General features: G+C 43.5%; 1 protein-coding gene across 1 annotated transcript in view; it reads right to left on the bottom strand.

The window, feature by feature from the left end:
* Positions 1–14,506, bottom strand: part of LOC308157759 (importin-11-like) — a gene marked incomplete at both ends in the record, with an annotated part of 254,304 nt that overhangs the window by 220,122 nt on the left and 19,676 nt on the right. The window contains 2 exons of the mRNA XM_080531366.1: positions 7,662–7,720; positions 7,971–8,103. Of these exons, the coding sequence (XP_080387492.1) occupies positions 7,662–7,720; positions 7,971–8,103 (192 nt within the window). The remainder of the gene's footprint in view (positions 1–7,661; positions 7,721–7,970; positions 8,104–14,506) is intronic.

Genomic DNA, 14,506 nt, shown 5'->3' with positions numbered 1-14,506 from the left:
GGTCATAATACGGTTTCAATAAATTAATGTGGCAGAGCTGATTAGGCTTCCTACGCAAAGGTGTAGCAATCAGGTAATTAAGATCAGACACTTGCTTTACTACAGTATGTGGACCAGTAAATTTAGCACAAAAGGGGGAATCAACCATGGGCAAGAGTGCCAGAACCTGATCACCCGGGCTAAACCTCCGTGGCTCAGTTCGGCGGTCATAAAGGCGTTTCATTTTCTTTTGTGCACTAGCTAGTTTTTCTTTTGCCAGCTCACCGGCTTCATAAAGCCTATGCTTAAAGCCGAGCACGTATCCAAGCAAGTTTTTTGGTGGTTCGGACTCTTTCCAATCATCTTGGATAACGGCCAAGGGGCCACGTACTGTGTGTCCGAACACCAGATCATTGGGACTAAAACCCGTACTTTCCTGGCTCACCTCCCTGGCGGCTAACATCATCCAAGGAAGCCCCTCCTCCCAATCTCCGTCCAGCTCAGTACAGTAGGCGCGCAACAAAGATTTCAAAGTTGCATGGAATCGCTCCAATGCGCCCTGGCTCTGCGCGTGATAGGCTGACGCCCTGTTGTGCTTAACGCGCAGCTGTTTCAGGACCTGAGCGAACAGATGGGAAGAGAAATTAGAACCCTGGTCAGACTGGATGATTTTTGGTATGCCAAAGATTGAAATGAACTGAGTCAAGGCACGGACTACAGACTTGGTGGTGATATTGCGTAAGGGATAAGCTGCAGGATACCTGGTAGCCTGGCACATAACTGTCAGCAAATACTTAGCCCCAGTACGAGACGGAGGGAGGGGACCTACACAATCAATAATGAGATGGTCAAACGGTTGACTGGTTGCCTGAATCGGACTCAATGGAGCCGGTGTAATGCTCTGATTCGGCTTTCCTGTCAACTGACATGTATGACATGTTTTTACATAGGCTGCCACATCCCTCTTAAGGCGAGGCCAAACGAAGTAACGGAGGATGCGATCATAGGTCTTAGAAACTCCTAGGTGTCCACCCTCATCATGTGACACCTGCAGAACCAAGCTGCGATACTTGGAGGGCACAACAATTTGGTAAATGGGGTCTCCCACAAACTCAACGCCATGGGGAACCCACTTCCTCACCAATACCTCATTGTGAATGAAATAGGCATGGGCGCTGTTCCTCACCCCCCCAGCAGGGAGAGCTCCCTCAAACAGCTCTTTCAGACTTGGATCTGCCCGCTGCTCTCTCACCAGTTCACTGTGAGGGACAGACAGGGGAAAATCAGACAGTGATATCACATGCTCCACATCATCCACCATTTTGTCAGGGTCAGGCGTGGCACGGCTCATGGCACGAGTTACGGCACACGCAGTGAACACCTCAGGAAACTCCCGTTCACTTTCATCAGGCTTGCTTTTAAATACTGGCACAGACGTAACCACCACAGGTGGCGCCACATCTGCCCACACTCGTGCACCAACCAAGCCATTACCCATGATCATGGTCACCCCCTCACAGGGCAACGCTGGGCGCACACCCACAGTCATCTCACCCTGAAACAAATCAGATGAAAGAATTATTCTGTGCAGAGGAACATGCAATACAGCCAAACCCATACCACGAATGGGAATGGAGTCACCTGTGTCAGAGGCATCAGAAAATGGCAAAGCAGAAGCTAAAATAAACGAATCAAATGCCCCAGTATCCCGTAAAATGTTTACTGGGACCTTCTCATCCCCACCGACGAGGGACACCAAACCATCTGTAAGGAATGGCAAGTAAGATTCAAGGTCAGAGGATTGTGGAGACTCAACATGTGTAGAGCGCACCTGGGACAGCGAATCACAGGCTTGGGCAGCAGACTTAACCCGCTGCACCACCGGCGCCGCGCAACCAGCCCCTTTAGCCCCATCCCCATGAGACACTGGAGCCCAAGGCTTACCTCTAGACTTTAAAGCATAGCATTCAGATTTAACATGCCCCTTTTTATGGCAGTGACTGCACACTTTCTCATAACTCCTTGAACTATTCTGATTCTCATAACTCCTTGAACTATTCTGATTCTCATAACTCCTTGAACTATTCTGACCTCTACGACCAAAATCAGTTGCAACTGACTGACCAGCAGGTGGCATATCAAAACCAAAGGTACTCCTCTGAAACCCAGACTCTGGCACATAAGCGCGAGACTCACCAAACATGCGCGGCTCTCCAAACTTACCCCTGCTATGAGTCAATGTAAAATCATCTGCCAACGCAGCAGCTTCAGCAGGAGTAGTCACCTGCTTTTCACTAATATAAGTGGCTATATTCTGGGGAATAGCATTTTTAAATTGCTCCAGTACAATCAGATCACACAAATCATCAAAATCATCTACATCAGACGCCTTGCACCAGCGATTGAAATGCAAAACTAATTCTCTTGCAAACTCAAGATGTGTCTGACTCTTGTTTCTCCTCCAATTCCTAAATTTCTGTCTGTAGGCCTCCGGAACCTGTTCATAAGATTTAAGCACTGCAGACTTCACTTTCTCATAAATCAGAGAATCCTCACGGCTCAGGGACGAATATGCCAACTGTGCTCGACCTGTAAAAACACATTGTAACATGAGGGTGCGTTCAGCATCTGGCCAACCACGAGTGTCAGCGACGCGCTCAAACAACGAAAAAAACAAGTCAGGATCCCTTTCATTAAATTTAGGTAAAAGTTTCAAGTTTCCTGCTATATCAAATAAGCCTCTATTTGCTCCCCTGGAAGCAAAAGAACCCCCACTACTTAAGACTTCACTACTGATTTTACCGTCTTCAATCAAATTCAACCTATGTCTCTCTAACTCCACAGTTTGCATTTGGATTTCACATTTCATTTTCTCAAGTGCAAATTCCTGGTCTAATCTCAGTTTGAGCAATTCTTTTTCCTGGTCAAATGTAAAAGGGTGCTTAGCAACAGGCGAAGATGAACCCTTGACAGGCTGTGGCAAAATTGCCATCTCGACCAGTTTCGACTCTAAACATGCCCTAAGCTCATGTTTCTTTTGTTCTACCACCGCTACATCATAATGTTTTGCAACCAATAACAATTGAGCTTTAGTAAAACGGTACAATAAGTCATAGGATGGAGCTGCTATAAACCCCTCTACTCCAGACATTTTTATTTTATTAAATCACAATATTAAGTACAGGACAATGTAGGCCTATGGACCCAAGATGACGTATACACTGACAACTCAGCGCGCATCAGAGGAAATTGACAACCTCGCAACGGAGCATGCCCCTATCTGACTGCCTACCCCAGGACCTGACTGAGTAAGCTCAACCCTAGTCTTCATGCGTTAGCGGGAGGATCTTTAAACACTAACTCGTCAGCCCGGTTAGACCCCCAGCAAGCTGGTCGCCCACCTGACAGCTAAGAATGTGTCCCCGAGACAATTGCTCTAGCCGCCGTACCGCAACACTACAGAAAAACGCTCAGCCAGACTCAAAGGAGAGAGACCGTAAGCCTACCAGGGCAGCCCCGTAGCCTACATGTGCGCAACTGACAGCCAATTGTATACACCCTCTTGCCCCAATAGAAAAAAAAACTATCTAAGCACCATTACAAACAAAACGATCGCGCAGATCAATTAACAATAGGCTATTATATACAAAAATGCGATAAGTGTGTCTCCAAAATGCTTAATATGCCACTCAAGGCTTTCAAAAAAAACACCCGCAGGCGATCATTTTGAACTGGTGGGGAATCGACTACGACACCAGTTTGCAGTTCATTCACCAAAATCTCTGCCTAGGCTACTAACAGAGACACGCGCCTATTAACTTAACAAGGCACCCCCTGTCAATCAAGGCAACAAGCCATGGGAGTCGCACCACAAGTAATGAACCACAATGTTTTAACCATCAATTAAGCAAAAAAGTCAAACGACCGGGTAGAATTCAATAGAAAAAAAGCAATATTTACTTACCAAAAGGTGATCAAAATAATGCTAGAAAAACGAAAACGGACGGAGCCCCCAATTTGTCACGGCCAGGCTCATGACCATGACAAAAACGGGAGACACACACACGATCTTAGTAAGTAATGATAAGAAAATGTTTATTGTAAACTAAATGAGGCCTATATAACAATAATAAGATGAGGTGTGGTAGTCAGTAAATCAGTGGTGTAATGTGAGTGTAGTGGAAAGTGGTGAGGTGAGTGTTGCATGGTGTGAAACAAGGAACAAACTAAATATAATAAAGAATAATGGTGCCTAGAAGGGGGCCTCAATACTGAGGCCTGCATAGATCTTTTATGCCCTGGATCCTGGAACCAGGTGGGGCACAATCAGCTGTCCACCAGCTGACCTGCATTCTGCTGATTAGTAACCCTGTCCAGCAGGAGTACTCTCTGCAGACAGGGAAACAGATGTTTATTACAGGCCAGGACAATATATAGGGCCAGGGCCGTCACAGGGTGTAAAGGAGAGGTGAGGGGAGGGGTGAAGAGAGGGCACTGAGAGGAGATGGGGCAGGGCGGGGTGGAGGTGTACAGGAGAGGGGAGGGGATGAGATGAAGAGGGGGCACAGAGACAAGATGGGGCAGGGGGGGGGGGGTGGAGGTGTACAGGAGAGGTGGGAAGAGTGGGGAAGAGGTGGTGAGGAAGGGTAAAGAGGAGAGAGGGAAAGTGACTTGTGTTTTTCTGGTGCTTCAGTAGCTTCAAATGACCAACCGTAGTGTGTGTGTGTGTGTGTGTGTGTGTGTGTGTGTGTGTTCTCTGAGGGGTTGTGTTCAGCCAGTGTTAGTGGGTACAGTCACACACTGCGTGGATTACAGACACATCATCACAGCGGCTCGGCTAATGAGGTAGGACCTGAGGTGGCCACACACGAAAACGCAGAGAGACATACACAACCCTAACCCATGCAATAGGACTAGGGATGCATCTTAATAGAATTATGGGCCGATACCAATTAATCAAACATTGGCCCAAACCCATTCACCCCTTAGCCCTACCCCTCTGTTTTGCACATTCACATGAAAGCACAAGCGACAAAAGATAACCACAAATGTAATTATTTTCTTTGATAATAAAGATTTAAAATTATGATTATGATAACCATAGAATTATCTTAGTTTAATGTAATTTGAGTGTATTATAGACCTTTTCTTTATAACAAGCATAACAAAACAAAACAAAACATGCATATGCATGTCTTTAGCTAGCTACCTAATGTTACAACAATGTTTTAAAGCTGATTTGTGCATGACAGTCCCGCATTTTGACATATTTCCATGTCGCAATTCCCCCCATTGATGGCATATGAGTGACGCCTGAAAGTTATCTAAAGTCCAACAGCGAAGTTGTTGCACTTGTTACCGCTCCTCTGATATCAGTGCAGACTGGCAGGGTAGGACTTTGGGTTACTAGTCTACAGAGCACCGCTATTCTGTCATGAACTGGCCTGGTAATGAAGCATTGTTCTTTTTTATTTGATGACCTGTTTGATCGATTGATAACGTGAAATGTACGTATGAATCACAAGCGTCCATGCTTTTCTATGATACTACTGATGACGTATCAGGGTCTTGAAGGGTTATCCCATTTGATAGGGGAAGATCCCTAAGATGTACACTACCCCATGTAACTCTGTTCTGAGGGGCAAGCCGAAAAGCGAGTGGCACTCCAAAGGGGGTAGGGGCAAAAATTATAAATGGGATTGGCTTTCCTTGACAGACTCCCGTGTCCTGTAAAACACTTCTGCAGCCCAATCAAATGAATGGCCTGTTCTGCATGAATTCACCCCAACTACAGTGCCAGGACAGCAAATGAATGCGATGCAAACCTTCGAGACAAAGGTTCAAAGCTTTGTAACAGATGTTCTAAGTCAGGTATCATCTTGAACTCTTTCTTAGGGTGTAGAACAGTGTTTCCCAATGTTGGGAAAACCCATCCTGAGGACCCTGCTGTACTTGGTCAAGATCAGAACGAGCAAAGTAGGAAAGAAGGTTTTAAAAGTGAATAAGTGCTATGCGAACAGGCCCGGTTTTGCCCTACTTAACATGATCCATGACCTCCCAACTACTGAGCATCACTAACCTTGACAGTAAAAGAGCACCAACATGAACGACAATTAGTGAGAATAAGGGTCTGCTCTATAAATCACTGATGACTGAGTCATGCGCAACTTTTTCATCAGTCATAATTTGTCGCGACTCATTTATTCAAATGTCATCACCATGGATCCGATGAGACGATCCCATCCAGTCGCCTCATCTGACCCAGTTAATAGCGATTCATTTTCTTCATGCCGCCGCCTGATTTGTTACACGTCACGCCAAGGTGACGGCCAAACGCCTCCAGCAAGTGAATTGAATACTGTACAGAAGTTGATATATGCTGAAGGCGCCGAGTGTGTAATTGGTGCTCATGGCATTATGTCCGTCAAAGCTTTCTCAGTGTCTGGCCTCAAAGGAACCTCTGTCATTCAATAGAGGAATGACCACATGGCGACAGTGAATTAAAACCTTACGTTCTCTTTGGGGCTGGAAAATAGCGTTGCCCTTTGTATGAGTATGAGCTGAATATCAACAGATATGTTAAAGTAAACTACTGGCTGAATTCCTAACAAAACATTTCATCTCTATGTATGAGCTGAATGGCAAAAGATCAAACACGGTATAGCCAAAACAGTTGTTTGCCGGAACTACTGCACAGTTGCACATTCAGCTCCTTCGAGAGGTAATCACAAGCAGCATATACAGCTATCTATTAAATATTAAAAGTGACCCATTTTCCACTTCTCCCGGTTTCTCCTACTCATTTAGAGGCAAAATAACCTGCTCATTCCATTTAATCTTTTTAATGTCCGGATTTCTACCCTCAAATAACCTTCAGCCCGTCAGAGAGAGCGCTTCTCATTAGTGCTGGAATTACACAGTGTAAATGGGCCAATATTAATCATACACGCACACGCACGCTCACACGCGCAAGCAAATAAAGAGGGCTGTGTGAACTTGCCCATGACCTTGTTAAATAGAGGTCATATTATGTTTCAACCTTTATCTATCCAGGTTAATCTCACTATCTCTTTTCAAGGGAGACCTGGACATAAACCATGTCCACCAAGACACTTCTAAACACAGGGGCTTTAGTGATCACATGGCTGTGCATTAAAAGATAGGTCCCTTGAGCTTTGAATATGAGCCAATCAAAGAATAGTGTGTCTGGGTAAATCTTAGATGGGAGCTGAGAACCTCCAAGAAAATTCATTCAATCTAAGAGCTTCTGACATAGTGGATTTCAGGAGAATGAGTCTACAGCTTCTCCTAAATTCTCCTGCTAAGGCAAATGTGGATGGTTTATTCATAGTGGGCATCAGTGTCAAAGCTTTAGAGTTATGGACACACTGGTACTCCTTTGGGAAATAAAGTCTAATGAAAAAAGGAGTTAAGAAGTGAGAGTTGACAACAGAGTTGCTGAAACTGCACCGTGGCAATCAATACACCACAGATTGACACACACAAACACTTTGTGTGACTTTTTTCCACTGAGAGGGCGAGAAGATTTGAAGAGAGGCACAGGAACTGCACACAGCACAATACAATCACAACCTCTGACCAGACATTTCAGAGAAAGATTTCTAATATATTTTTTATCCTAATTCAAATTCTTTTAGTTTCTCCTGGTTATCCAAACTCACCATTACTTCCATGTTCTGTTGTGGTTCCTGGAATCCGTGAACTGTCAGCTTCCGCAAAACTAGAGGGGGAAATAAGAACATGTTTGTTCATGAAATTCAGCACCATATTGTGTGTGTGTGTGTGAGTGTGTGTGTGTGTGTGTGTGTGTGTGTGTGTGTGTGTGTGTGTGTGAGTGTGAGTGTGAGTGTGTGTGTGTGTGTGTGAGTGAGTGAGTGTGTGAGTGTGAGTGTGTGTGTGTGTGTGTGTGTGTGTGTGTGTGCATGCGTGCGTGCGTGCACAAGCCTCAGTGTGTTTACATTATGACTTACCTTTCAGTGAGAGAAGCGTCCTTTCCAGTGAGCTCAGGGCAGCGGTCTCATCTCTGGCGTAGGTCTGCTGGAGGAAGCAGTCTGTGTGGTGGCTCCACAGGGAACAGGCGAAGCTGTAGATGCCCGACGCCAGCTGGACCACAGAAACAACAGTCAATAACCACATACAGCCAGAATAGACACTAGCAGTAGCAGTAAACAGACTCCCACAAAAGTGCACGGACACACAGACAAACGTGCACACACACACACACACACACACACGGGAGGAAAAGGGGACCCCTGGGTCAAAGGTGCAATTTGGCTCTATCGTATTTTCTCTCCCTTATATTATCCAGGACCTGAATTGCTGCTTTTCTAAATGGCATTTACTTAAATAGCAAAACAATATTCTGAAAGGTACAAAAAATAACATTTCCAGGCATATCAACCAAAACTATTGCAATTTAATTATAATATACACTGATGAGGCAAAACGTTACGACCACCTGCCTAATATGCTAATTATGCTGTTGGTCCTCCGTGTGCCCCTAAAACAGAGCCGACCAACCGAGGCATGGACCCTGAAGGGGTCCTGTGTTATCTGCCACCAAAACATTTGCAGCAGATACTTCATGTCCTGTAAGTTGCGAGGTGGAACCGCCGTGGATCAGACTTGTTGGTCCAGCACATCCTACAATGCTCAATCAGATTTGTGGTTTGTCCCTCCTCGGACCACTGTCGATAGGTACTCACCACTGCTGACCGGGAGCACCCCACAAGTCTTGCCGTTTCAGAGATAGTCTGAGCCAGTCGTCTGGCCAGAACAAATTGGCCCTTGTCAAAGTCGTTCATGTCTTTACTCCTGCCCATTTCTCCTGCACCCAACACATCAACTTCAAGAACTGACTGTTCACTTGCTGCCTAAAATATCCCACCCCTTGACAGGTGCCAAGATAATCAATGTTAATGTAACTTCACCTGTCAGTGGTCATAATATTTTTTTACTCATCGGTGAACAGTCACCGAACACTTTATTAGGAACACCTGTACACCTTCTTATTCATTCAGGTGGTGTCATGGTGTGGGGAATGTTTTCTTGAAACACTTTGGGCCCGTTAATACCAATCAATCATCTCTTGAATGCCACAGCCTATTTGAGCATTGTTGCTGATCATATGCATCCTTTCATGGCTACAATGTATCTTCTGACTACTTCCAGCATGATAATGCACCATGTCACAAAGCAAAAGTCGTCTCAAACTGGTTTCATGAACATGACAAGGAGTTCAGTGTTCTTCAGTGTCCTTCGCAGTCACAGACTCTGAATCCAATAGAACGCCTTTGGGATGTGGTAGAACAAGAGATTCACAGCTTGAAAGTGCACCTGAAAAATCAGCAGGAATTGCATGATGCAATCATGTCATCATCATGGACCAGAATCTGAAAGGAATGTTTCCAACATCTTGTGGAATCAAGGCCACAAAGAATTGAGGCTGTTTTGAGACCAAAGGGAGGTCCTACCCTGTATTAGTATAGTGTTCCTAATAAGGTGTTCAATGAGTGTAAATGTTGGCATAGAACACACAGTCCGAAGGAGGGGGGTAACATGGGAGAATTTGGGGAGGTTGAACACCAGACAGGAGGCAGCATTCTGGATGAGCTGCAGAAGTCTAATGGCGGAGGCGGGGGAGCCTGGCCAAGGGTGCGCTGCAGGAGTCAACACAGGAGACCACAAGTGTCTGGACCAAGAGTTGTGCTATTTCTCTCGTGAGGAATGGACGTATCCTTCTGATGTTGTAGAGGAAGAATCTACAGGACTCATCTAGTACTTCCCATGGAAGTGTGTTTTGAATCACATATTTGGACTCAATATATGACTCAACTTGGGCCTTGTCCATTTACATTGTTTTATCCATAGCAAGTATCCATAGCAAGGCAAACTTGTTGGTTTGTCCATAGGTGCCAGCAGGACTGGAATCCACAAACTAGGCACTGTAAGGGCTTTACCGACTGAGCAGCACCTGTCAAGTGGCGTAGCACACTAATGCGCTTACCGCAAGTCCCTGGTTCGATTCCGGCCATCGACATATCCTGCATGTCATCGCTCCTCTCTCTCACCCATCCTTCCTGTCAGTCTCTACTGTCTCTATCCCAATAAAGCAGAAATGCCCTAACAACATTTAACTTCTTTTTTTTTTTAAGAAAAAATAAAGAATGAACTCTTCGGATCGGATTGGTTTAGCAAGATGGGGGATTGCTTCCCACCAGAGAAACTTCTGTCGAAATGTTTTTTTATGAAGACACTTTGCAGTCTCCCTTTGTTGGGAATTAACATTTACATACACTTCCAACAATAGCACAATGGGTTTGTGTATTCTCTACCCTTTCTTCTACTTCATTTGAATATGTCCCATGAGTGTCTCCTGCCTTCATATGCTTAGCTAGCCTGTGTGCACTGACTACACATCAGGAGGGTAAACATGAACATAACATAACAGCAAAGGCAACATCAAATAATACACACTGCTTTGATGCCATCCAATGAAATATATGTACAGGGATTTAAGGATTACCACACAAATGACATTTGAAGAATTCAAAGAGGAAGTAATTTGTCTTTCCCCAAGGATGAAACATGAGAGGGTAAAGAAACACAGAGGGTAAATTGAAAAACGTCAGCATAAAACAGTAGTCCTCACAGAGCCATCAACATGTATATAACTTTGTACCGACTTTGAATGTTTTGCAAACACAAAACTGTGTTTCAAACTATGACCTGCGTCTTTTGATTCCCTGGATCAGAAACTACTCGCAGATAAAAAACGAATCAAATGAATAAGAAGGCTGAGCATTAGTTTATTTCACTTGCGTTTCTTTCATTGCCACCATTTTTTAGCAACACGGTATGGAATATCAAAGCCCCAAACAAAATCCTATCTATCTAAACACTTTGTAAATGTAGGTGTGTGTATGTGTGTGTGTGTATGTTGTCTATGAACAATGTTGTCTATGAACTCCTCCATCATGATAGGCTTGTCCCTCCTTCCACATCTCTTTATGTCCCACATCCTGCCTGATAATCACCCTTTAAAGGATCAGAGAAGAAGAGAGGGATAAAAGGAGAGGTGGGCGCTGTAGAAGAGAAAGAGAGAGAAAGAGTGAGGGGAGTTTGGGGAGGGAGAGAAAATAATAGAAGAGAAGAGGGGGTGGAGAGAGAAAATGAAAGGAGCGAGTGAGTGAGAGTCAGAGAGAGAGAGAGAGAGAGAGAGAGAGTGAGAGAGAGAGAGAGTGAGTCTCATCCCCGAATTTGAAAGGAAGCAGGCCTGTCTAATAAAAAATGAATTTGATATGAAAGAGGCCTGTTTCTCTTCTCCTCTGAATGTAAGAATCCTCATTATTCAAATCACACCGGCAGAGATTAAAGGTTTTAATACTTTATCAGACTCATTCTCCGCATCTCTCCCTCTTTATGCCAGCAGCAACACAGACGCATATCTGCATCTCTACAACACAAACCGATAACATACTGTATGCACACAGACGCATACACACACACACACACACACACACACACACACCAAGTACACGCATGCAAACACAGAACACACTCCCTTGAAGAATATTACAATCCACAACAATCTCTATGGAAAGCATTTATAAAACATGCAAATAAACATCACATCTCCATGGTAACCACACACACAATTTCTATTACCTGCCTTTGATGGATTAATTAGAGCAAATTAGTTATTCACCTCCTTTAATCAGTTACTCATAATGGTGTGTGTGTGTGTGTGTGTGTGTGTGTGTGTGTGTGTGTGTGTGTGTGTGTGTGTGTGTGTGTGTGTGTGTGTGCGTGTGTGTGTGTGTGTCGGTGTCGGTGTCGGTGTCGGTGTGTGTGTGTAGTCAGAACGGGGTGTGGGAAAGGTTAATTGTCATTGAGAATTGACGTCTTCACCTTCGCTAATGCTTCCCCATGTCTTGAGTCAATTCCCAACCACACCGTCAATATATTCACAAATATTAATGATGACAACTCAATTTCGGCTGTTGAATGCGAAAGTCATTTAGACTCAAAATGGGGGGGGGGGGGGGGGCAATAAATCATACACCCAGAAACTGTAATCACAGATAGAACTGGTCCAAGGCAATTTGAGTAACTCATTAAATAAATCCATTAAAACGAAAGCAAACCTATCAACGTACATGTTGTTGTATTGCCTGCCTTCTATTCATCTACCGTAGTACATTGGTGACAACTATTAAAGATTAAAGATATCAAATAAATCCAATTAAGGTCATTAACTTTACTATACAATAATCAAGGAGTAATTATAGAGATGAGATGATGACTCAGGATGATTTCCTGAGTCATACTTACCGTAATATCTTAATATCACCATGCTCCGGGGGGACGCATTCTACTCAGAGAACAATGATGGAGTGGGATAGCCTATGAGGGTGCTACAGTGTGTATGTAGCCATATGCAGCTGAGGCAGAGAATGCAGTTTGTACCAGGTTAATCCTTTCACTCAGACATTTTGACTAATAGGCAGAGTCCCGCAGCCATCCTCAATGGACGAAATGGCCAATTTATTTTCCCTTTGGATTTTCAGTGTCTGAGTTTCAACAGCATCAGTCAATCAATCACTAGCTGGTGGTCTGATGACATGAGGTTCAGACTCTTAGACACTCTTTAGAGTTCTTAAATCACAGTCAGCTTTACCAGACCACATAACCAGAGATACAAAGTAAAGCTGGCAAGTGCTTAAACTTAACATTTTGTTTTAAGTTTTTCAAAATTAGATGGAGGATGTGGCCTCCATGTTGTACAAGTTATCAGGTCATGCATACAGTAGTAAAGCCCCCATTTCTACAGACTGGTTCCTCTGTAGCTGCAACTGCAAAGTCTGCATCAGACTTGAGTTGCACACAAATACACAAACACATAGACGCCAACATATACGCACACCGCCGCTCCCTTCTGCTCAATAAAAACCTGCTTCACCATATCCTACTTGTTTGTTGTGTTGTTCCTTCTTGCGGAAAGTCAAAATATTCACCCGAAGAGATGTTTGATCCGTTTGGCGGTGGTGTATTACTGATCCCGGTTCAGGCTAAGGCGCTTTTCCCTTGATATGGGACTTGAGGAGAAAGCGTGTGCCTGGATGAGCTGACACTAGGAATACACCACCGCAACAGAAAAAAAAAACTGATGACTGATCACTTTGAGTGTTTTGACTTAATTTTTCACTTTCCGCAGAAAGAACCACACTATGAACAATTGGAATATCTTGTTTTTTATCTAGTTGTCATTCTGAAATAGAGTGGCTGTGTGCTTTTAATTTTTATTATTTTGACATCTATTTTGTGTGCAACTGAGTGTGACGCAGACTTCAGGCTGCAGTTGCAGCTAGTTCCTCTCAAGGTGTTTTCCCATGAAGGGACCTTCTCCTCACTGTCACCCTGTGGTTTAAGCCCTGGCTGCAATAATATCTTTATGAAGAAGGTTTTTTTTAAACGTAGCAATGCAATTGAATGGATATGAGCAATTGTTTGATCAATCGATGACTGACTTGATTGATTGATGGATTGAAGTCGATCCTGGCGTATGTAACTGTTGGCAGTGATGATGGACACTCAAACTGAGAGGTGGAGCTCTGAACTGAGAGGGGTGAGTTACCCCTCCAAACTACAGTTGAAGTCAGAAGTTTACATACACCTTAGCCAAATACATTTAAACTCACAAAGATTGAGGTCAGGGCATTGTGATGGCCACTCCAATGCCTTGACTTTGTTGTCCCATTTTAGTGTGCCTTTTATTACCTGCCTAAGGCACACCAGAGCAATAATCATGCTGTCTAAACAGAATGTGGATATGACACACCTGTCAGGTGGGTGGATTATCTTGGCAGAGAAGTGCTCACTGACACAGATTTAAATAAATTTGTGATAAAAAAATTAGAGAAATAGGCATTTGGTGTACATAGAAAAAGTCTTAGATCTTTGATCTCAACTCATGGAAAATTGGAGCAAAAACAAAAGTGTTGCGTTTATATTTTTGTTTAGTGTAGATGTCCTAACAAACTTGCCAAAACTATAGTTTGAAATGACTGGATCTAAGTGGATGTAAACTTTCAACTTCAGCTGTATGTTAAGTGATTTGAGCATGTGAAAAGGCATTATATGAAACAAATCTGACTATGCTATTTAAGTATATAAGACCACAGGGGTTCCTACATTTTTTTTTTTTTTTTTTTTTACAAAAGAAACATATTATCCACTGCACAGTTAAACCATTAAAGCTGTCCTTCCTTAATTGAATGGCATAGTAGGGAGTCTTTTACTTTAATTGAAATGAACTACAACACAGCCTATGAAAATCTTCTCAGAAACCATTTAGTCCGTTCACAGTTAAGTTCTAACGTTGCAATTTTAACTTTGGTATTCATTTGGTACTGAATGTGTCATTATTTCTATATTATATATAGTTATAGTTATATATTGTTATCCATCAGTGGAGACACAGCAGAATGTACATAATTATACATTT

The sequence above is a fragment of the Nansenia antarctica genome (assembly GCF_963989245.1).
Source record: "Nansenia antarctica genome assembly, chromosome: 5".
Lineage (NCBI taxonomy): Eukaryota > Metazoa > Chordata > Actinopteri > Argentiniformes > Microstomatidae > Nansenia > Nansenia antarctica.
The sequence above is the reverse complement of the archived record's forward strand: the minus strand, read 5'-3'. Positions and strand labels throughout refer to the sequence as shown.